At 36.3% G+C, this 24,935-nt stretch overlaps 1 protein-coding gene across 2 annotated transcripts; it reads left to right on the top strand.

Moving 5' to 3' along the window:
* The first annotated feature begins 5,924 nt into the window (after positions 1-5,924).
* Positions 5,925-20,438, top strand: PLSCR5 (phospholipid scramblase family member 5). 2 transcript variants are annotated; one of them, XM_039364868.1, is made up of 10 exons: positions 5,925-6,030; positions 7,909-7,937; positions 9,510-9,552; positions 10,723-10,865; positions 15,162-15,204; positions 15,704-15,924; positions 16,963-17,124; positions 18,976-19,137; positions 19,841-19,923; positions 20,012-20,438. In XM_039364868.1, exons 4-9 carry the CDS (start codon positions 10,770-10,772, stop codon positions 19,877-19,879), a joined length of 723 nt encoding a protein of 240 aa, XP_039220802.1. In that variant the 5' UTR covers positions 5,925-6,030; positions 7,909-7,937; positions 9,510-9,552; positions 10,723-10,769; the 3' UTR covers positions 19,880-19,923; positions 20,012-20,438. The 2 variants fall into 2 exon arrangements, with proteins under 2 accessions (XP_039220802.1, XP_039220801.1); XM_039364867.1 differs by having other exon boundaries at positions 5,950-6,030; positions 7,906-7,937.
* Positions 20,439-24,935: the final 4,497 nt, after the last annotated feature.

The following is a 24,935-nucleotide window of genomic DNA, read 5'->3' as shown; positions in this document are numbered from 1 at the left end:
GGGGAGCTAATAAGTGCATCTCCCCTGCCCTGCTGGATTTTTTCTCTGGCTTTCCCAGAATTCCGCCCAGCCTCCGCGTTCTTTTCGCCGCCGCCACCTCCTCCTCCTCCGCAACCCATCCCATCCCTTGCAGCACCCTTCCACCCTGGAGGTTCTCTTGGATCAGCATCTATTCTCTCCTGACCCATCTCTCCCTCTCCTCTTTCTCCTCCACTTTCCATGATGCTGACGAAGGAATGGCAAGAAACAGGAGAAGGGGATTAAATGAAAAGCCTCAGTTGTTACTTCTCCCGACAAGCTAAGAGTCGATGTAAGTAACAGAATAGAAGAGGAAGGGGCCGCCCCGCTGCTTTTATATCACATCTCACTCCTCTCAGGCTGGAGGGGGAAGCTGGCCTTACATGTATTTAGTATAATGAACTCATTACGCGGTTGCCATTGGGCCAACCTCCACGTCCATCTGTGAGCTCATAATCAGTGATTGGCTGAGACCAATGACCCTCCTTTTGCTATGGGAAACAGGAGATTTTTGGTGGAAGAGAAAAAAATTGCGCAGCTAAGGCGGCAAAGTAATCCGTTCTTCAGAAAGCAGAAAGCAGAAACCAGAAAGCAACCCAGCAAAGTCTTAAGCGAAAGATTTTTATGTAACAGTCAACTCTCATTGAAAAGCCTTTCAGGAACGAGCTAGAGTAGTTCAAGGATAAGGTATACAAATTTTAATATATTTTTTTTAAAACGCTTAAATAAGAAACGTTCAATAATAAAACGCCCATATTTTAACCAACTCTGGAGACGAATCCAAAGAGATGAATCTCTTGTTCCTTCGGGCAATTTTAACGTGGTAAATCAAGAAAGATACACGTAACTCTTGGGGCAGAGGCAAAGTCTAAGCCACCATTTGTACAGGAAGAAGCGCAGAGAAATAAACTAGGTCACCAGGTTATTGTGGGTAACTTTTTCCAGTCAGGCCGCAATTAGTGCCACACAGTAAGGGGGAGGAAAGTTGGGAAATTATTAGCAATAATGCGACTTAGGTTTGGGGTCTGCTGCAGAGGCTGTATAAGAGCATGCTGGGAGGTGCAGTTAGTAACTACAATGCTCAGCATGCCCTCATACAGCCTATGGCTCTGCAGCAGTGCAGCTGAGCCAAAACTACAACTCCCAGCATGTTGCACCATAACCTATACTACTATATAGTCAAGTGCAACATGCTGGGAGTTGTAGCAACTAACTACAACTTCCAGCATTCCCTGACATAAATTTGAGCATATAAAATATAATAATGTATGCCACAGAAACAAGAAGCTTATTGTGCCACCAATTACATTACACTGATCAATACTTTGCTATAGCACAGCATTGATCAGGGTATGTAATTGAATGATTACATGTAATAGTCCCCCATAGGGAGTAAATATAGTGAATAAAATCTTTAAAAAAAAATGAATGTCAATAAGCCCCTTCAATAATAAAAATTTCAATCTCCTTTTGTCTGTAGGCCTGAACTCCAGGCACAGAGAGTCTACTCCTGGGGTGCCATGGACTTGTAATTGCCCACAATAACTGAGATAAGTGAGGGGGAGGCTGTGTTAGGCTAGTTAACCCCTAATTGGCTAACAAGCTATCTATAATTCTATCTGCTGTCACTGGCCCACTGATGGAGCACCCAAAAAGTAAAAAACAAAGGTTAAGTAAAGGGAGTGGTAGTAGCAGTGGCCGACCCTTTCAGGAGACATGGAGCGAGATGTATGGTATTATAGAAAAAAATGGCAGATCATTTTGCGTTCTATGTACTGAAACGGTAGTAAGCAGAACGTGGAATATAAATAGACATTTTGAAACTAATCATTCCCAGCTCTTGGAAAAAAGTGAGGATGAAAGGAAGGAATACATTTCCAGGAAGCTACACCTTTATAAGAGCCAATCTAACTCCATCCTTAAATTTATAAAAGGCTGTACAAATTTAACATCTGCAAGTTTGAGCATTGCTCACTCCATAGCTCAGCATGCAAAAGCACTTAATGAGGGAGAATTTATTAAAGAAACTCTCCTAAGATGTGCGCCACTTCTATTTCACGATATGCAGAATAAAGATGCAATTATTAAGAGAATATCTGAGTTACCACTCAGTAGAAATATCATAAAAGACCGAATAATGAGACTGAACACAAACGTACAACATCAATTAAAGAGAGACATAAGGAATTGTAAATATTTTTCCATCTGTCTTGATGAAACTACTGATGTCATGTCACATGCTCAGTTGGCCATTATTGGTCGATATTCTGATAGTCACACAATGAGAGAAGAGTTGATAAAGTTAGTATCAGTTCCAACAAGTACATCAGGAAGCGAAATATGTAAGGTTGTTATGCAAACATTCTGTGACCTAAGCATTGATATCTCTAAAGTTGTGTCAGTGACGACAGATGGTGCCCCAAACATGGTGGGGAAAAAAGTTGGATTTGTGAAATTGTTTACAGAAGCTATTGGACATCCGATTGTGCCTTTTCATTGTATTATCCATCAGGAGGCTTTATGTGCCAAGGCAGGATTCACTGACTTAAATGACTTAATGTCAGTTGTTACAAAAATAGTTAATTTAATAGCTGCTCGCCCCCTTCACAAGCGAGAATTTTCAGCACTTTTACTGGAGGTTGATTCCACCTACAGTGGACTGCTGATGTACAATAATGTAAGATGGCTGAGCCGAGGCAAGGTTCTTGAGCGCTTTGTGGAGTGCTTTGAAGAAATTAAGGTATTTCTTGAAGATAAGGATCTGGGAAACTTTCCTCAGCTCAATGATGATAAGTGGGTCAACACCCTGATGTTTTTTACAGATCTCTCTGTTCATGTTAATGAACTGAACTTAAAGTTACAAGGTTTTGGCAAAAGTATTGATGTTATGTTTGGATACATAAAAGCTTTTGAAAGTAAAGTAAAAATTTTCAAGCGAGATGTAGAAACTAAAACGTATAAGTATTTTCCTCGAGTACAAAAGCATTTTGAGAAGGCCAGTGCAGCTGTATGAAATGAAGTGGAACTCTTGCATATGAAGTGCCAACATGTTTTAGACTCGTTACTTGACCAGTTTACTGATAGATTTAGTCAATTTAGAAGCCTAGAACAGACCATGAGAATAATTAAGTATCCTGATGTAGTAGTCTACAATAGTTTGGAATTAAATGGTTTCCAATGGATGCAAATAGATGATTTGGAGATGCAGCTTGCAGAATTTCAAGACAGCATCTGGGCTCAGGTGTTTGTCGACTTGAGGTCAAAGCTTGAGAATCTGGAAAGGGGCCGCTTGGAGAATCAAGATGAGTGCCACTACGAACAGGAAATTTGGAGTGCCTGGAACAGACTACCAGACACTTTTAGCACCCTGAAAAATATGCAACAGCTTTACTCACAATTTTTCCTTCTACGTACTTTTGTGAGACCTTATTCTCAGCATTAAATAATATCAAAACCAACAAAAGAAACAGATTGACAGATGAGGTTAGTAGCGCTTGCTTGGGCCTGAAGTGTACAAAATACCAACCTTCAATTGAAGATTTAGCCAATGAAATTCAGCAACAAAAAAGTCACTAATATGCAGGTTAGTTAAAGAATTCGCCCTCCCCCTCACTTATCTCAGTTCATGGCACCCCAAACAAGTTCAATAATATCAAGGGCAACATACGAAATCGACAGATTGATGAACAAAGAAGTTACTAAGCAGGTATGTTAAATAATTTGTTAATTATAATAATTATAATAATTATATATTGCAATTATACATTTTTGTAGTTTAAACTATAAATTGCGCAAAATTATGTTTTTTTGTTGAAGTGACACACCACGCGAGTTATGCTCGATTTTTTGCCGAATTTTGACACACCACGCCGAAAAGGTTGCCCATCACTGACCTAGGAAGTACCAAAAGAGCTGTGCCTAAAGCAGTTAAAATGTTATATATGGATGAATCTACGAACATACATGAAAAACACATTATGTTCTCCCTAACTGTCCATCAATACAATCTTTTAATTGTAGATATCAAGTGTTAATTCTGGGACATTGTGCAAAATATGTACTGAGCTACGATCATTTCCTTTTGCTCTTTAGGCTGTGATTGGCTGAATTCCTTTGCAAGCCTCTATTGAAACTATTTGATCCCACGTATGAATGGATCTTAATGTAGAAAACTGGCAGCTAATATAATCTGGAATACTTTGGAAGCAGTAGTTATCTTATAGAATACACTGTCAAGATAATAGGTCTCGTTTTCTTCCACTGAGTTTTGCCATGAGGTTCCTTGTATGTTTAGTGAAGAAGAAAGGAATATGGCTGAAGTGAGTGACAGTGTATTATTGCTTTATATATCCTCCTTCACAATGGTGCTTTTTGGGAATACCAAACGTTTTTAGAAATCTAGCTCAGCCAGGGAAGCCATTGTCGAGGAGATAATCTTCTTCCATCCTCTACCTTGTAAACATGTTCTGAAAACATAAAGAGGTAGCATTATTTTTGTAAGTATTATTTTGGAGAAAAGTGTGTTATTGAAAATGTATGATATGACTTCGCAAGCATAATTGGCTTTCTTTTTGCTATGATTCTCTTCCCCCATCACACAACTTTTCTCCTTTTTGATCATAATGTTTGGTCTTTTCTTCTGAAGAAGGGCCTTTTTATGTTGCAAACAGATTTGTTACTTCAATTTGTAACACTTGGTTTTGTAGACTAGCAGCTTCTTTTACTGCACACAGAGACCCTCCAAAGCGGTGCAAGCCAAAGCAATTTTCTTGTCTCTTCCCGATTATTTGTTAAAAGCAAACCTACCATTGGAATAAGGTGAGAATAAAAAGAGAAATCACTTTTTTTGGGGGGGAGAATAAACATATTGTTACTACCACCCCCTACAATTCCTATTCTGGCCTTTATTTTTACATTATCTTTCCTGAAAAAGGAAAAAAAAGAACCTACAGTATGCTTGAAACAATCAAATGAGCATCAGCTGCCCATGATAACAATCATTTTGACACCTCAAATTGTAAATCACTCCATTAGGAAAACATGTTTCAGCTGCAAATCCCATAATAAGAACCTATTCTGTCTTTGCTGAATGATTTTCATAGCTGAGAGGCTTAGGAACAAAGCTTACTGAGGAACCAATATTCCCTAACTTATATTAAGTGTAATACAAAAAGGTCAGTTTTTGAACTGGACCCTTAGATGCAGCTTGCACAAATTCATATATAACCTCTCATTTAATATGCCATTTTATCAGAGTTATAGTGAATAGTTTACATATGTTTCACTACACTCAGCAAAAGCAAATGGATTCTCTGCTCTTCACTAATCTGGAAAAGTTTCTTTGGAAAGGCAGTGTACAAATTGTTAAAAATATATAGATAATTGTTTCAAATTGATCCTTTATTTCCAAGCTGACCTTTTAAAGACTTAATTAAATGTTTAAAAATATGGGAAGAATCTAGTTCTTGGGTTTAATCCAAACATGTATTTTTAGCCTGGTTTTGTTTTTTTAAAAGACATCCTCTTTTGAAATAAAAACAGCATTGAACTTTTCTCTTTTCCTATTATATGTACTTTAAAGTCTCAGACCAAACCTTATACTAACTCTAGCCTCATTCTTCTTTTCTATATAATTCCCTCACCAAACATTGTTTGTCAGAGGAGATGAATCTAATGTTAGGTTGGAGCATTCCAACTTTAACAGATCTTTGAGTTTTTCAAAATCGAGAATTATTCATGTTTCTTTGTTTTATTCCATGTTTTTATTATTAAATTTAGTTTCCTTTTCCAAATCATTTAATCAGGAAGAAATTTAAACCATCTGTCAAACTGTTTTAAACATATGCCTTACAACTGAGAATTAGATTGTGGATTCAGCTAGTCCACTCCAATCCCTTCTGGGGCTTCAAATGTTAGGCTTCTTGATGTCAAAAACAGCCTGATCTGGAACATAATTCTAGTTCCTGGCAGCTGATACACATGATGGTGAGACCTTTCTTGTTTTTGCCTCTGGTAAGTGGTCTTCATTGGGACTCTTTTTCGGAATTCTTCTTTTATTAATCATAAGGGGAGGGAAGGAGAGGAACAATAAGAGAGGAAGAAATAAAGCAAAATGACAAACAGCCAGGTAGCATGTCAGATAAGGCAGATGTAGAGTCCATCTATTCAGAAGGGACAGGGGCTGGCTGTCACATACACAGAGAGTGCCTAATCCATTCCTTTTATTTGGGGGATAAAATATTGCTACTCCTTTTAAAATCTGTCCAAATTGTTGGAGTAAGGCTAAAAAAAGAAGGGAGTCTCAGATTAAAGATTGGGAGGAGTCCAGATAAAAAGAAAGGGGAAGGGGAACCAGATTTTCAAGGGAAAAATATATTAGACATCTTTATAGAAAATAAAGGCTTTTACATAATAAATATGTAAAAAAAACAGGACCTTTTGATTTGTTTGTACATACTGTGTTAAAGCCTTGTTGTCTCCTCTCCTATTTCTATATGCAAGGTCAGAAACTATATATACTCCAGCCTTATATGTATAGCTCAGATTATGCCAGAGGATATTCTTCTGGGGTTAGAATTATAACTATAAAATCATTTTCCATCTATTTACACCATAGAATTAAATTTTAAAATTTATGGAACCAATTCTTAAAAAGTTAAAATATTGATCAGGGCTTTCTTTTAATGGTACCTACTAATATACTTGTGTTCTGTAAAAATGTCTAATTTGTCATTAATCATTAAAATACATAGTCAACAAATATTGCATGGAAATGTTTTGAACTGTCTTCATATACTAATGTATGGCATAAGTAAGGTATCCATCAATCTTGAGTGGAATCTTGTACCAACAAATTCTATAAATTAAAATTACTGTATGTCCTGAATTTTTCAGTATATAAAATGAATCTCAAGCCACGGGCTATTTCTCTGAACGTATGGGGGCAAAAGGTTTAAATTGTAGTTCTGCCATGAGCCATGGAAATACAATTTAGATGTAATTATCTTGAGCAAAAACTAAAAAGATCATAAAATGAGCTTGAGCATGTATGATAACTATCAATGTTAGGTAACAATGATTTTCAATCTGCTGAGATTTGCATGACAGCTTTTTCTTCTATTGCCCTTTTTGTGGTCACTTAATAGTTGTGAATCATGGCTGTGTGAGTCAGACGTGGACACAATCACCATGGCAACTTGATTATGTGTTAGAAATATAAGCTGGCAATTCAAGGTTATTTTTTTCCTAATGCTTTTAGGATGACCACTAGTTTTATAATTTAGTCTCTAGATTCTGAAGAAATATCTCCATATCTGAATTCAATTTCCATTGCAAGACAAACAGCATTGTTTCCTGGATATGATTTTCTTCTGCCAAGGAACAATCTCCCTTGATAAAAGCTGACTAACAAGAGGATAAAACCTCCATCATACATGGATGTTTTTTTCTGTTCCCATAGAAAACATTGTGACATCACCTTTCTTTAATTCATGCATCTTAATATCGATGTAGATAGCAGATAATGTAAAAGCAGAATACTGGATACGATATGCAGGTGAAATTTAATCCCACAGCCATTAATACAATAGCTAGTTTGTTAAATATGATTGTTTATATATCCTCTTTCTTTTCATTATTCACACAGATGTAGAATTCTTTTTCTCTGTTCCAGGCATTATCTCCCCCTGTTGCTCATACAGCAAAATGCAGGAATCAGTAATATAAGAAAGGTGCTGTGTTTCCATGCTACTCTTTTGCAACCTGACTTGAAGTAGACAGACAATATCTGAACTTTCTGCATTCTGTGCTTTTTCCATTCCCCTTGTGCCCTGTTGCAATCAGGTAACACGTGTTTTTTTTTTCCCTTTAACCCTGCTCACTTTGAAGAAGTGATCCAGGCAGCTTCATGGCTTCTCAAGGTAAGTGCTGATATATAAAGTATAAAAAGAAATAATATTCATATAGCAATATGATTAAATGGAAAGGTGAAAATCCATTTTAATTTCTGCTCTGAATAGAGGTGGAATAGAATGTCAAGTATATTATATAAATTTGAATCTGAATATGTTTTCATAGGTATTTGATATTGATTATGCTCCACTGCCTGCTCTAGTCTGCAGGTATGTATCTGTGCTATTTATTCAACAAGAAAACTTAGAAATGTCAGCCTTCCATTAAAAAGGTTTGCATCCTTCAAACACACTTCACCTGAGAAATCTCACATCAGCAACTCCTGATCATTCTGAAACATGCTTGAGAAAATTCCTGCTAACAAGCTTCTGAAGGACAATTGAGTGCAATCAAACTGAAGGGTAGTTCATGCCATGTCTTCCCTTTACTCTGAGACAGCTAACTTCTCATTAAAGGTGAAAATTGCAGTCTGGCTGAAAAGCCTTTCAAATCTCCTCTCCCCCCCCCCCCCCGCTTTTTTTAAAAAAAGAATGTTACACTTTAAAAATGAAGTCAAATTTCTCTCCTACACCTTGCAGCTTGTCTCTTTAAATAGCATGTGTGAAATCTTGGTAGAGGAATTCTCTAGAAATACTAACAAGTTCACTCTACTCTCTTCCCATCATGGAAGAATCATAGATGAAATGCTTCATTAATGCAGTCTTCAAGCTGCATGATTTTTGTTGCTTATTCCAAGAAATCAAAATACGTTCCTCTTGGCACTTTCTAGTTTTCTCAGAAAGGTACTATTTGTGAAATGGAAAGAATATGGTCAACCCTGTGAAGAAAAGAAAAATCCAAGTAGCTATTATAAAACATTCTGCAGAGTGAATATTCCAGTTTATGTGTTAAAACAGAAATTGCTCTATATAATATTTCAACTGTGTTACCAAAATCATTACACTCCAAGCAGCTATCACATACCAAAGGAATATGAATTGTATATCAATTTTTTAAATTTTGATTAAATTACTATTTGCAGTTTAATATATTTTAAGTAACTAGAAAGAAAGAGAAATAAGATCTGCAGATTGAGAAAACAACACAAATCATGATTCAAAATGTCCTCATTTTTCCAATAATATTTCCAGTATACCGGATTATTGATTTTCTGGAGTTAATTTAAGTCTAACTGAAAGGAAAGACTCCACTTTGTTTGAACTTTTAACCAATAAAAACTCACACTAGTTCATGTAACACAGGTTTTGGCAACAGCACAACCTGGTGAGGTAACATGATGCAGAAGAACCAATGAAATATTTACAATCCAGTTATGCATATTTAAAGAGAAATTCAAAGGGATTATTTTTCCTTCCTATGGTCTTAAGCCTTGAAGGAAAGCTGTGGCTGCAATAATAATTAAGACCCCAATATAATTATAGGATGAAGGACCAATGCACACATTAAAATAAAGGACTGTAAATTCATCATGGTCTATAACTGCAAGAAAGATGGATTTAACTTTTCAGTCCAGAATGAAAAAAAGCATCATGTAGGTTTCTTCAAATGAGGTGCCTGACCTCTTTTTATTTTTAATTCAGGAAAAGTTTGAATGGTAACCAGAATATGAGCTGGAAAAAGAAGGTAAAATATGAGTCCTCAGTATATAATCATGTAGATAAGAGATCAGAAGGAAGAAACAAAAACTTGGAGACTTTGCTGCTTTAGATACTTTTAGTCAGTATGTAGGATGCTGACTAGTATAAGGTACAGATTTCTATATGTCTGTTCGATATGTGGTCCTTTAGAGAGTGGACAACAGGTCCCTTCATGTTTTATTACTGATCATGTTGATGTAACAGATGAGAGCCAATAATGTCATGATATGTTGACAGTGATGTAAATCAGTGGTTCTCAATCTTTCTAATGCCGTGACCCCATAATACAGTTCCCCATGTTGTGGTGACCCCCAAGTGGGTGTGGCCACCAATAAGAGGGAGTAGGTCAGCTAGGGAAAAGGGAAAAAAATGGCGGACAACGTGGTTTGGCGACCCCCGTGAAATGGTCATTCGACCCCAAATGGGGTCCCGACCCACAGGTTGAGAACCACTGATGTAAATAGTTAATAACTGATTAGTTTCATGGCTGTGATGTGTTCTGTAAACAGACCATTGAAATATAGTGAGAATGAAAAATAACATATATGAATTGCTTTGGAATGTAAGAGGGAATGTGCATCCTGCTAAGAACTTGAAGTTCAGGATGTCTTACATTGCCTTCTTTTGTTCCTGCAGCTACAAAAAAAGGGCCAGACAGGAAAGTGCTAGGGGAAAAAAAAAAAAACTTTGAGAGTTCATTGTGTTACATGCTAGAGCCTAGGCAGTCCTATTTATTAATCTTACAAATTCTCTTTCTACAGAATTTATATAAAATATGTTCATGCCATCCTTCAATAAGCCCGTGAGGGAGATGGGTGGTTAAGAAATATGAAATGTGAATGAATAAATAAACCTGTCAGAACAGTATAGGAATTGTATTTCTTAGAATTTACATTTGTAGGTAGGCTTATCTTAATAATAAATATTTATATCAATATTGTGTGGATTAACTCTGAGGAAACAAATGTTGAAAATTCCTATTTTTCTGCACACTTTTGTGGCTCCAACTCTTAGTCCCTTGGCTCAAGACCCTCATAGAACAACTATATACGATCAGGCTATGTGGTTTTTACATTCAATGGTATATATATAATTCTTAAAATGGCAATCTATTTCATTCCTAACATAAACATTCTGTTTCATGCAAATGCTCTAGGCCCAGTTAATACAACCACGCAAGATCTTCTTCCAGGTTCTCTGCAGATGTCTGAGCAATCAAAGCCTTCAGAAACAACCATAATCTGGAAACAAACCCAGCTTCCATCTGGTTTTCCACCTGGTTTGGAATACTTAAGACAGGTCCTGTTCCCATTCCAAATAATAACTATAAAGTTATATTAGATGCATTATGAGCTCCTGTTTAAAAAATTATTTCATCTTAACAAAAATATTTGTTATGCCTTATGAATTTTTCTGCCTATAGTACAATGCTAAAATTAATGTCCAGATTTGCTGCTATACTTATTCCTCTGATTTGTATATACAAAAATTGCTATGTTGTCTACAACAGGTGTTCCCAACAGGTGTTCCCCCCAATCCACAGACCAGTACCAATCCACTGCCTATTGGGAACCGTGTCATGCAAGTGCACAAAGTTCCATTTTCACATGCAGGGCATTAGATTGCACACATGAAACAATTCCTGCCTCTTCCACTACTATAGCCACCACCTGTCTGTGGAGCCAGAAAGGTTGGCGACCGCTGGTCTACAGCAATAATTAGAAGAAACATATTGTTGCTGAAATATATACTTTAAATATAAGGGAGGGTTTATTTCTATTTATTCATTTGGTTGTGTGTTTATAGTTTTGTATCTGTCTGCAGCGTAGAAAGGGTGGTCCTAATACAGAAAACGTTTCTTGCTCTTCATCTTGAAAACTGCTAACTCTAACCTTTATGAATGCACTGCCAAGGGTTTTTTAAAAAATGTTTTTCTATTTGGCTCAATTTAATGAAAATAGGTGAGGTAACTGAATCTTGTAAATAGTGGTTTACGAATGAGTCCAATCAATATCTGCCAGTAAACTTCCCAAAAGATTGTGTAGATCAACTATGGTGTCTGTCTTTCTATTATTTAATGACTGAAGGATTAAGAATTGATAACCTGTCCAGGTGAAACTTTTACAGTGTAATCATCATAGCTCTTCCAGCTTACTGGCATTTCCATTTCCAAAACCCTTACAATCATTAGGTTAAAATCCAATCAAAAAAGTTTCTGATTTAGTCTTTTCTTCCCCTGATCTATGCTGATGTTCACATTAGTGCAAATGTCTTATGTTTTTATTTTTGCAATATAAATGAATGGATTTAAAAGCTGCATGGTTACCATGGCAACAAGCCTGCTTTTCAATACCTCCATGAATCGTAGCAGGATGGCTGCATGCTAATAAATGGGGATGCGAGGAAAAATTGAGAGAGATCAGAAATGGTTAAATTGCAAAGAAAAGTTATTTTACATGTCAGTAGAAATGATAGACGAGGGGTTATATACATGAGCCAAGAGATTGGAAAACATATTGGCTGGGGAATTCTGGAAGTTGAAGTCTACAACACTTAATGTTGCCAGGTTTGAAAGCCATTGATTTAAACAATATGTCCAATAAGCATTTCACTAGTGGACTAGAATGAATGTCTGGTAGTGCCTGTTTCTTTCATGAATTTTGCAGATGGCCTATAAAATATGATCTGCAAATAAGCCCCTATATTCCACTGCTGCTTTTGACTTTGCTGCAAAAGTTCAGTAATGAGGAAAAAGAGTAGAATAGGAATAATATTTTTCAGAAAATTTTTCATGGCAGCATCTGGCAAAGGTTGGATGGGAAACTACTAGAAATCCCCAAAGCTGTACTCTAGACTGGAAAGTCAATAAAACTTCATGGAAGAAGGCAATAGCAAACAATTTTCCCATTGCTGCCAAGAAAATTGCATGGATATTTCTGTAGTTCTTAGGGAACAAGTTAGATTCAAGGGTCCTTTTATTGTTTTCTGTATTTTTCAAATTGCAGAGATGTTTTATGTTCTCCAAAGTATTTTCCCTTTCCTCGGGTCTTCTTCAAGCGAGGCAAATGCTCGCTGAATATAGCAACATTTAATAAATATTGGGAATCTGCCTGTAATTCTGCAGTCCCGGAAGATTCAATTATTAAAACTGAATTATTAAAACTTTGGAAACAAAGTTTCTGCTTATAAAGAAATAAAATGTGACAATAAGAATGAAGGCTAGTTAACTTGCTACTTAATTTTGTGCATGTGTGTATCTCTGTGTGTGTGCATCTTCACATCATGATTGACTCCCCTGCTGTTTTCCTGCAAGGTTTTTCTGAAGTGGTTTGCCACTGCCTTCTTCCTAGGTCTCAGACTGAGTGAAAGTTACCTAGTCAGCTTTTATGCCTAAAATAGAATTAGAAGTCACAGTCCCCCCCACCCCGCAGTTTCTAGCCTGGTGCCTTAATCACTATACCACTATGATTTATTTGCTTCTAGTTTAACAAATTGAATAAAGTCAACCAATGTGAATTTGTAAACATTGCTTTATGACATATCATGATCTGTGAATCCAGTCAGTTGTGGATTTTTGAAGAAGCCATAGTGTAATTAAAAAGCCAATAGATCAAGAGAAAAAAATATCTAGCCATTGAGATTATAATTCAAGTGATAGTTTTCTAGTCTGGAAAAAAAAGTAGGAACAATGTCAATGTTGTCAAACAAATCAAGCAATTTTTGGTAGCTAATTTATTAAGATGATTAAAGAAAACTAAAACAACACACCCAATGAGTATAAACAACAGGTCAAGAAGAAAATACATCAAAATGTCAAGGAATCTGTGATGTAACAATTGTCAAAAGAAAGGGTCCAATATTAGTTCACTGATTGGGCAAATGTTCTTGTAAATAGTGAAGGGAATCTTGCAAGACTGAAGTTTGCCAATACCAGTTGTTGATTTTGGAGATCTTTTTTTCTGATGAAGCAACATAACTATTTCTATGTTCTTTCTTATTGCAAAGTTCATAATAGAGGAGCAAAGATTTAAGGAACTTTCTTTATGATTTTGTTATGATATACCTTCTGCAAAAAAATTGGTCTAACCCATCTAATATTCTGCCCCAGGCTCAGATTATAGAATGAAAGAAGCTGGTTTTGAAGTTTTCTACAAAGCACAACTTTTGATTTACTGCTGGACCTAACTGGTGAAATCAGATTCAAATTATGAAACCTTAGAATGTCTGTCACACCATCACTGCAGTTTGATCTAAGGCTCTGTGCCTAGCGCTATCAAATTTGATCAAACACTTTCAAATACTCCATGAAAAGTGTTGCTAGAAATCCTGTTCAGTAATAACAGCATAGCAGATTCCAAAACTCTCTATCATTAAATAATGAGGGTTGGACTTGGATTTTTCCATATCTTGAAAGAAGGGAATAAACTTGTTCGATGTCAAAAGTGACACTGGCAGTGTTGTGAGAGGTGTCTCTCTTCTGTCTGATTAAGTTTCTGGGTCTGAATAATAAGTTTCTCCCTTCTCCCACTAAACATCACATCCCTGTAAAAAATGTGTTACTTATGAATGATCACCTATTTTAGAGGTCCACAAATCATTTCAGTAACTTAAATTATTGTGCGATGCAATATTTTTCTAGATTTCCAATTTAAATGAAAGAAAATTAATGTGTAAATCATCAGTGCAGCATATTCTTAGTTTTTCTCCAAGAACGTTTTCTTGGTGTAATATTGTTTCCACTGGGAATTATCAGAAGTATAATAAACAGACCTAGCTCTTCTGTTATTTTTTTCATCCAGATGATCTTTATTAGAGCCTTCATCAGAATAGCTAGGGACTCAAGAGTCATGCTCACTACCACCAGCTAGTAGTAATGCGGCAATAGAAGGACATTATAGTTTTTCACCCTATTTAATTTTAGGTGTTCCATTCCTGGGTTTTCTTCACATCTTATATGAGCCAAATTCTTACATAAACAATGCTTTAAATATTTTCAACATATTTTTTAAATAAATTCTCCCTATGCAGATTTGGCTTACTTTTATATCAAGTAGTCCACATTATTGAATTTCTATTATTCTGTACATTTGATTTATTAATGAAGGCTGATGGAATTGGGTATGTCTAGTTTAATGAAGAGAAGGATGAGGGGGGACATCATAGCAGTGTTCCAATATCTCAGGGGCTGCCACAAAGAGGAGGAAGTCAAGCTATTTTCCAAAGCACCTAAAGGCAGGACAAGAAGCAACGAATGGAAACTAACCAAAGAGAGAAGCAACCTAGAACTAAGGAGAAACTTCCTGACAATTAGAACAATTAACCAGTGGAACAACCTGTCTCCAGAAATGGTGAATGCTCCAACACTGGAAGTTTCTAAGAAGAGGCACTTGTCTGAAATGGTATAGGGTTTCCTGCCTGAGCAGGGGTTGGACTAGATGACCTCCAAGGTCCCTTCCAACTTCTTCTTCTTCTTCTTCTTCTTCTTCTTCTTATTATTATTATTATTATTATTATTATTATAGTTGATAAGCATGAATTTCTTTAACCGTTCTCAGATTTTCACTGTTCTCAAGCTATCTCTTCAATTTTGAACAGTTGGATCAGATCATTATTCACCAGCAAGTCGAACTTCTTCAAGGTATTTCAAATCTGAATTCTTGCAACAAATGGAAGATAGCCAAATTTGTCTGTTTCTAGTTTATATAACTTTTGCATTTGTTAAGTTTTAAGCAAGTGGTTGGTTTTGTCACATTGTTTTCTTACAGATCTAGCTATATACTTTTCTCTCACTAAGACCAAGTCATCTTGAAAAAATGTAATATGCTGGTACATTCCTTGAATGAAACAGTTCATGTAAATCTCAAGGAGTTATACCCCATGTGATATTTAGTGATATAACATATTAGACTACAGAGTTCCATCTGATGTTAATATAATCCTTGTGCTGCAGTCTGTTATATAAGGAACATCAACTATGGCACACAACTGGAATGGTATTTGTGCCAACGGAATGCATCCAGAGCTAATAGTATAACCTCATTATATGTAGACTATTTGGTAGTTGAGACATTTTAGATTTGGTTCAGCTCTAAATGTAAATATAGCATTGTTCAAAATGTCTATCCCTTTGACTACAGTTATACTCGGAACTGAAACCTGCAGTAAATATGAGATAAAAAATCACATGGGGCAAAGAGTTTATTTTGCTGTGGAAGAAAATGGTTTCTTTGATCGGAATTTCTGTGCACCATTACGGTCTTTCACCATAAGAATCACAGACAATAGTGGTCAAGAGGTGATCACTGTGAACAGACCATTAAGATGTAGTAGCTGCTGGTTTCCATGCTATCTTCAACAGGTTTGTAGTGTTTAAGAATAGTTTAACTATAGAGTAACTGAATTAATTTGAATTTATAACATACTTTGATGAGGAAGTGGTTTTGAATTTGGAAGTACACTCTATTGAAAACTCAATTCAAAACAATTCAGTTCAACCCAGTAAGATTTTTAGAGGGCTGGGATAAAAAACAAAACAAAACTCATAAATGTCTTGCAAGCCTTCCTATCTCTAGAGATATTCTTTCCCAGTTTTATTTCTTCCATAATTTTTGTGCCCAGCAGTCCACATGTGAGTCTATCCCACTAAGGAGTGATGTGATGATAATTACAATCAGCAATAATAATAGCATTTATATAGCATCAACTTTATAGAATAAAATCATATTCCCTTGCCCAGCATCCCTGTCTTGAAAGAACTTATGATATAAGGAGAGCAGCTGAAAATATAACTATATATGTAGATGTGTGAGTGAATATACATTGACTAATAAGCTTGTAATGTAATAAGAAAATTCCAGATATTTCATATTAATGGAATGAACACGTATTCTTTGATTAATTATCAATAGATTATACCTTAAAATAAGAGAATTTTTATGGCAAAGGTCCCCACTTGTTCCTGGAGTTTCTTCTTCCAGAAACTGAGAAGAGATAGAACAAAGGTGGTTGGAACTAGGAAAAATAATGTAATTAACCTAAATTACATCAATTAGCAAAGTTCTTAATTAGTACAATATGTATGTTTATTGAATTTCATCTTCAGTCATACATTATTGTATTTTAATTGTGATATTAATTTCTTCAGTTCTAACTATAGTTTTATGTTTTCATTGTAAAACCTCAGGAGATTTGCTAATTGTTAAGTTAATAAGCTTAATAAGCAGCCAAACATAATTATTCAGCCCCAAATTTTAGAAGCACTTAAGGGCTGAATGCAAAGCTTGGTGGGAATGCCCATTTTATACCTGTACCATTTAAAAAACAAAACAAATGAAAAATGAATGTATGCATCAGGTGTATCCATATGCTGTTAATCGTATTTTTGATTGCCTACTAGTTAGAAGTTCAATCACCTCCTGGAACCACAATTGGCTACATTGTGCAGAAATGGGACCCCTTGCTACCAATATTTACAATCAGGAATGGGAATAATGAAGATGTGTTGAAGATCACAGGTCCTTACATCACATGCGGTTGCTTTGGAGATGTTGATTTTGAGGTCTTTTGGCAACATTACTTAAGTTTTTAGTAATAAGAATTTGCATTAGAAATATCAGGCAGAAGTTTGAGGGAGTGAAATGGATTAGCCTTTTGTAATCTGGAATGTTCATGTATGGCCAAACTGACAGGAAATTGAAGGAGTTGCAGTATCTACCTCGTCTAGAGGATGTTGGTTTCAGAAAAATCCTGATTTGCAGTCTATAAATACATTTCAATTAATAATTCTATGCAAGTCACTCTTATATTCCTTGTCTTCTTCTAGCTCTCCTAGCTCCTAGAAGATAGGCATATGTATGAAAGCCTGTAAAGGCAATATCCATTCTCCACAGAATGTGATTTATACCAATATATTATCAACAATAGTTTCATTATTTACAGAGCAGTTGAGAGATATGATATACTACTTTTGAAAAAGTGAATAAAGTGAAGCTAGTCTCTCTCTCTCTCTCTCTCTCTCTCTCTCTCACACACACACACACACACACACAGAGAGAGAGAGAGAGAGAGAGAGAGAGAGAGAGAGAGAGAGAGAGAGAGAGAGAGAGACTCACACACTAATATAATATTAGAGTATGGGGGACCTACACTAACACTGCCAATATACAGAATAGAAGAGTGAAAGTACTTATTCAGTGAATGTAAAATCAATGATTGCAACTAACTTTTACAAGCCGGCCATTGGTATAAATGTTTTAAATAATTCTAAATTCAGAAAAATTTGGTCCATCGGTGGTTTTCTTAATGCAATTGCTATATATCATATCAATGTTGCTAATGGGATAGAAAGAGATTCTTTGAATATTATTTGCAGAAGTGCCATAGTTGAAAAAGGCTTTTCTCAGAAAATGGCATTCTCAGGCACACCAGGTATCCATCACTTGAAATATTCTTGCCCTCACTTGTCCATCACTTAAAAGAGGGGTGATAGCTGAGTTCACACTTAATGGTTTTAAGCAGCAAGAACTACAGGGACTAGGATGATGAGGAAAAGTGGGTCCATGCTATGCATTTATTTATTGATAACACAAATAACAAAAGTGACTCTGGATAACTAGAAAAGTCAGTTACAAATACAAAAGGCACATAATGCTTTAAACACCAGCTAAAGACAAAAAATGTCAGCTAGACTGAAATGTACTGCAATACAACATTCAAGACTCCAGTCACCTGGACCTAAAGACTTGGAGAAAGAACCAAGTCTTAAGGTCTGCAGGATCAGAGGCAACCCTATATAATGTATGTGTAGGCAGGACCGTGATTTTTTTGGTTTTCCTGGGATTTGAGATATTTGTTTTGTTTTTCATTTTAAATTAAGTTACTTCTGTTTGAGGCATATACATTATTTCTGGACTGTTTCCAAATGACAAGGAAATAAACTTTGGTAACACAACCCAAAAGGTTCCAGAGAACACAGACAATATGTTGGGATGGTCAATCTGTGTTCCCAGGCTGGAAATAATATCCAGCCTGGAAACACAGATTGACCATTCCAACATTTATTTATTTATTTTAAATAGTTGACCTCCCATCTGATGTACCATAATCTGCTGCTAATATCAAATCACAAAACCATAGGGAAAACTCTTAGTTCCACAAGGACAACACTCCTCATCTGCTCTGAATTCTACTTTATTGACCTTCAGCTTCACTTATGCTAACACTTAGCATGCTAAGAATATCCTTGGCCAAATGGAGAGAAAATCCTCAGTAAATATCACTTTATTACTTTGTTAATCAACAATGTGTTAGAAGAACTCATCACAGTTAGAGAAATTATGTTATAAAATATTTTAGGAATACACAGGTGAAGCTTTCCAAATAATTTCTATGCTGTTTTGCTTCCCGGCAGGTAAAAACTGTAAATGATATGTCAACTATTGGCAAAATTTCTAAGTATTGGTCTGGATTTGTCAATAACATATTTACTAATACAGCCAACTTTGGCATTCAGATTCCTGTGGACCTTGATGTAAAAATCAAAGCTGTGATGATCGGTGCTTGTTTTCTCCTAGTAAGTATGTTTACCCTTCTTTCACAAAGTCAAGTCTTCTCTTTTGATTACTTTATAATATTTTGATGCATTCTCCAAATAAGCTACATATCACTTAATAGCTTTTAAAGGTATATCTAGATAATCATGTGTGCTACTACCAAGGCTTATGAATGTTCTGCTAAATACAATAGACTTATAATGGAATGTATATCCCTTTGTTCCTATTTTGGAATTATTGTTCTGTGTCCTATCAAAATCAATGGGTGGGCAAGCAGATTAATTATGGGAGCTGTAGCCCCATTATATCAGATGTGTAATATTGATAGAAATGTATTACATGGCATTTTTAAAACCCTGCCGGAAAATCTTATCAGCAAGGAAGGCTGTCTGGACAAGTGATATTCTACCTCTGCTTTCCTTTCTGCAATCCAAGAGCTGTGATATAACTTTTTAAAGAAAACTACCAATTAGTTGTTATTCCCCTTACTTTATTCATACAAGAGTAGAAATAATATCCTCCTGATGCTTAAGGCTCTCCAATTTCTTCTAGCACAAAATTGTCTTTGCCCAGAGGCACCACACAGAAGAACAGCTGTCTAATAAAAATAATAATAAGCACAATAAAAGTCTTTGGTGTAATGAAACCGTACAAGTCAGCTTTTTGATATTAATTGTTGCCATTTTGTATCTTGCTCATCATTCACAGTTTATTTATTTGTAGGACTTAATGTTCTTTGAAAATTCCTTGGATGGGTTGTAACAAGCAAGATGATAAGAATAATAAAATATGCAAACGACATTTCAGTAAGTAAGAATGAAACATAAATTGGTTGCTTTGGCTTTGAAGACTTATACATAAGACACTTCCTAATTCTTTTTCATTTTCTTCCAGCGGTCCCTTGAGCACTGGATATTACTTTTGAACTGTACAATCTGATTTTTTTTGTAAGGGGGAGGGGGCAATAATGATGATTATTAAACTCTACCTTGTGTAAATAATTGTTTTCTTCTTTTAATTGTGGAATGGTTGTTAACTGTTTTATTGTGAGTGTGTGCAACATTGCTTTGGAGCTGCTGCAATTCTCTTTGGGTTCCTTTGATGTTATTGCATTAGAAAGCATGAAAGATTAGAACTCAGATGAGCTGCCCCACTGATGAAAAGCTTTGATTCACAACCCCTTTGAAGTTTTGCAAGTGTTGGCCCCAGCTATTAGCAAAAGAGAGAGCAATAGTTTTATTTCCTTATACCCCAAGAAGCTTTCAGATTTAGAGTTCAATTAACAGTAACTAACAGAGACATCATCTACTGGGAAAGTTTAAGACAGCGATCTCTTGGGACAATGGTGGATGATGGGATAAATTGCTCAAATTTAAGAGATGCATAAACAAGACAGTATCTTTTTAAAGATCCACACTGACAAGCTTGAATTCCCCCCCCCCGGCAATATGTGAAGGAGCATAACGCATGAAATGCAATAATTCAAAAGCACAGGGTGGCAAGGATGTTTGGTTGACAACTGTGACTCTGAAATTTATTTCTTATTTATTTATCAAATTTCTATTCTACTCATCATGCTTGCATGCCTCTGGGTGTTTTACAGATAAATATATGCTTCCATTGCCATAGTTATTCTATCTGCATATAGGAACAGCCATGCAGGACAAGCTTGGGCTTATCTTCTTCCAATATTTTGTTGATCACTGCAATGATCTGTGGGAATACCCTTTGGAGACAGGAGGAGGAAAAGCCAGGGTAAGAGTTAGATAAGATACATTTCAGTCCACAGAAGGAATGGAGTATGGAAAGCACCTTAGAGGGACCCTCCCTAGTTCCCTGGAAAGTAAGGCGGGGGGGGGGGAGATGCTTTAACATTAGCATGATTCTATTACTGTAACCTTACAATAAAGGTAGTATTACTACTCATGGTATTGGTTTCTTGTCTCAATTACCCAGAAGGACTGACACTCACAAAAGTCAACCAGATGCCTCCCACATACTTGCAGGCCAAAGATGAGGCTCCTGCTATTGTTACCCTCTCGTAATTGCAAGAAAAGTCATTTGGCACCTAACTGTAAAGTAACAGTGAGTCTCCAGGAGCAAGGGCCTTTGCTATACCTGTCCTCCAAGAATTCCCCATCCACATCAATGTCCATAATCATGTCTTGTGGTAATGATTTCACCAGGTAATGCTCTGTATGACTGTTGAGAATACAGAGGATGACTTTGACGGGGAGAAGGAAGATAAGAGGATAAACATCAAAAAGTCTCAAATACCTCCTGAATTCACATAAATAAAAGAGAGCAGGAGAAGCACATATTATTACAGCTAATATTAATAAAAGTAGTTTTAGCCATAAATAGCATTTGTTTCTTGGCTTGACCTATCTTGTAAGGCTGGCAATAGGGAACTGAATAAGAGTTCGAAGGGATTTTGGGGGTCTTCCAGCCCAACCCCTGTTCAAGCAGGACACCCTGTACCATTCTAGTCAAACGGCTGTCTAGTATCTTCTCTAAAACCTCCAGTGATGGAGCACCCACAACTTCAGAAGGCAAGCCATTCCATTGGTTAATTGTTCTCCCTGTTAGGAAGTGTTTCCTTAATTCCAGGTTGCTTCTCTCCTTGATTAGTTTCCATCCATTGTTTCTTGTATTGACTTCAGGTACTTAGGAAAATAGGTTGAACCCCTCTTCTTTGTGGCAGCCCCTCAGATTTTGGAACACTGCTGTCATGTCACCCCTATCCTTTTCACTAGACTAGACAAACCCAAGTCCATTCTTTATATGTTTTAACCTACAGCCCTCCAATCATCTAGGCTGCTCTTTTATGCACTCTTTCCAGAGTCTCTACATCTTTTTTATAATACAGTGACCAAAACTGGATACAGTATTCTGAGTGTGATCTTACTAAGGTTGTATAAAGTGATACTAATGTGATCTTGTTTTTATCTTTCTCTTAATGCAACGTAGGATTGTGTTGGATTTTTGGCTGTTGCCACATACTGCTAGCTCATATTTAAGTGATTGTACATTATGACTCCAAGTTCCCTCTCACAGTTACTGCTGTTGAGCCAAGTTTCACCTAATCTGTACCTGTACATTTGATTTTTCTTGCCTAAGTGTAAATCCTTACTTTTCTCTCCGTTGAATTTCATTTTGTTAGATAGGACCTGTGTTGAAGTCTGTTGAGATCCATCTGAATCTTGAGCCTTCTTTTAAATCTCCTTCTTACATGTTACTTATGGTGAGATAAGAACTTCCTCTATGAGCTGGCCATTGGGGTATTGATGCTTTGCAATGTAATGAAACAATTCAAGGATCTGACACATATTAGCAATTACCAGACAACTTCTTTACTTGCCTACTTTACTCCTTTCTAATTCAATTATTTTTTTATTTTACCTTTTCCAATTCATTCATAAAGATATGTAAAATTTGGGCAAGAGTGAATGAATTCTTGCTCACCGATTCCAGTCAGGTGATGCTGCTGTAGATCTGATTCAGTGCACAAAGGCTATGTGGATCTGGATAAGGAAGAACTAAATCTGTCTCAAGTATGGCAAGTTGGAATGGCTTTGCATTTTGAATGCTCAGTATGGTGAAGTGTCATCTTTGACTCTAGATGGGGTACCATGTTTCCAACAGAACTGTTGCACAATGTGGGTGTCCTCACAGCTCCTATTTGAGGAACAAGTGGCTAGGGGGACTTGTGCATCAAATGTTGGGAGGCTTTGCTCATGGTCATATATGCCTTGATTTTTTTGGTCATTCCCCACTGGACTACTTCTGTGCACTCTATACTCTACCCTCCACCCAGGTTATACCCTCTGTTTTGCAAACTGCACTGCCTCCCACATTTATTTCACAATGTAATTCAAGGTGCTGATTATTACCTTTTAAGTCCTATTGGAACAAGACTTGATAATCTCAGGACCATCTCTCCCTATGGGTGTCTGCCATCCCACCAAATCAGGTACAATAGGCATGTTCAAGGTCCCTTGTCTTAAAGGTTGTCATCTCTTGATACCCGGGAGATGTGCCTTTTCCATAACATCCCCCTGCCCTGCGGAATACCCTTCCTCTTGAGATCCAGTAGATCCCTACCACCTAAATCTTTCAGAAGGCCTAAACAGCTAGTTCTTCCCTTCAGATATTTTAATAGAGTTTGCACAGAGCCCGGAAGTGGTGGTTTTGGCTTCATTGTAGTGCCAGTTATTTTTAATTGTTTTTATGGAGTTTTGGTTTTGCATCCCTGCTGTGAGCTGCTCAGAAATGTTTCTCTTAAGATGGGTATTCTTATAAGTCTTATAAATGAATTAATTAATACCTTGAAAAACAATATCTTTCCTAGTTTGTTTTATCTACTGTAGCTCACAACCTCTTTGAACAACTTTGTTTTTCATCCAAAGTATTTACAAATCTTGTGATTGCATTTCTTGGCTTTTATATTCAGATGAGCCTAGAATTCTACATCTTTGCCTGAAAGCTATATATCTGGCAAGAAGTTATTAATCTTGGAGATAAGATATCCAATTAAATAAGTCTTTTCTACATTCTCTCTGATGCCTTTAACTCTCACTTCTTCTCTTCTGGTCCTAGACATCTGCTAAATCTTTTTTAATGTCTGTAATATCTTTTTGAACTTTTACAATATCAAGCTCATTTTTCATGCCATTGGCATATGTTTTGCTAGAAGTCTGTGCAATCTCTGGTATTTGATAAAGCACTTCTATAAGTTGTTTATTAATGTTTCCAAGCTCTTTCATATATCTTGATAGTTCACTTGCCACATTATCCCTTCATCTCTTGTTTAAGTTGCTTAATTGTATATGCCACTGAGTTAAAATCCAAACTCATAATTTTTTAGTATCTCTCAAAAGGTTTTCTTCTTCCTTATTACTAAAAGGCGATTCCACTCGGTTTCTTTATTTAGGTTTAATTCCTCTGCCTCTTTGTAAAGTTCTCTTTTGGACATTTTTATTATTTAATCTTATCCCTCACAATGATTTTAAATAGATTTAAATGGTTAAACATCTCAAAAGAGTTGGTTCATCAACACTCAGCACATCATCTTCACTGGTGGTTAGTTCTGCCTGCAAAACCTCTAAGTAGTTCTGTCTTCAACATCTTTCAAATGCAGGGGGGGGGGGAGGTGTCAGCTTTATCTTAATAAAGAGACTGTTACAGAGAACCAGGCAGCTACCAAGAAGCAGCTCCTTTTGACCTCAGCCGCCTGAAAATAAGGCACCAAGAAGGATTTCTCCAGAATATGACTTAATAGATCAGGCTTATTCCAGTTGGAACAAGCAGACCCAGGGCTTTTTTTCTCATAGAACACCCAGAACGGAGTTCTGGCACCTTTTTTGGATGGAACCTTGTAGGGTAGGCAAGGTGGGTTGTATGAAGTGTGTGAGTTCCGGCACCTTTTTTTTTTTTTTTTACAAGAAAAGCACTGAGCAGGCCTATAGGTATCCAAGACAGAAATAGCTTTATAGAACAAAAACAGCACTTTGAAATGTACAATTTTTGAAAGAAAAAACTTACAATGAGCCAAACCAAAAAGTGTTAGTCTTACAAGTCTCTCTTATGTAGAGTGCAAAGTTCATAAAAATTAATCTACTAATTACTACTTACAGATAAAAATTGGCATCTCTGAGGCAGAGCTATTATTATTAGTAATTTCACGTAGTGCATCCCTATCTGTGCCCTTACAGATGAGAAGGAAAAAAACAGCTTAAAGGCTCAAAGCATTATGTTGTAACAATAGCTTGCAAAGTTAAACCTGAACAGCAGGGGACAGTATTGCTTCATTTTAAGA

The sequence above is a fragment of the Crotalus tigris genome, unplaced genomic scaffold (assembly GCF_016545835.1).
Source record: "Crotalus tigris isolate CLP2741 ecotype Arizona unplaced genomic scaffold, ASM1654583v1 scf7180000019894.434026, whole genome shotgun sequence".
Classification (NCBI taxonomy): Eukaryota; Metazoa; Chordata; class Lepidosauria; order Squamata; family Viperidae; genus Crotalus; species Crotalus tigris.
Note: the sequence above shows the minus strand (reverse complement) of the source record. Positions and strands in the feature narration are given on the sequence as shown.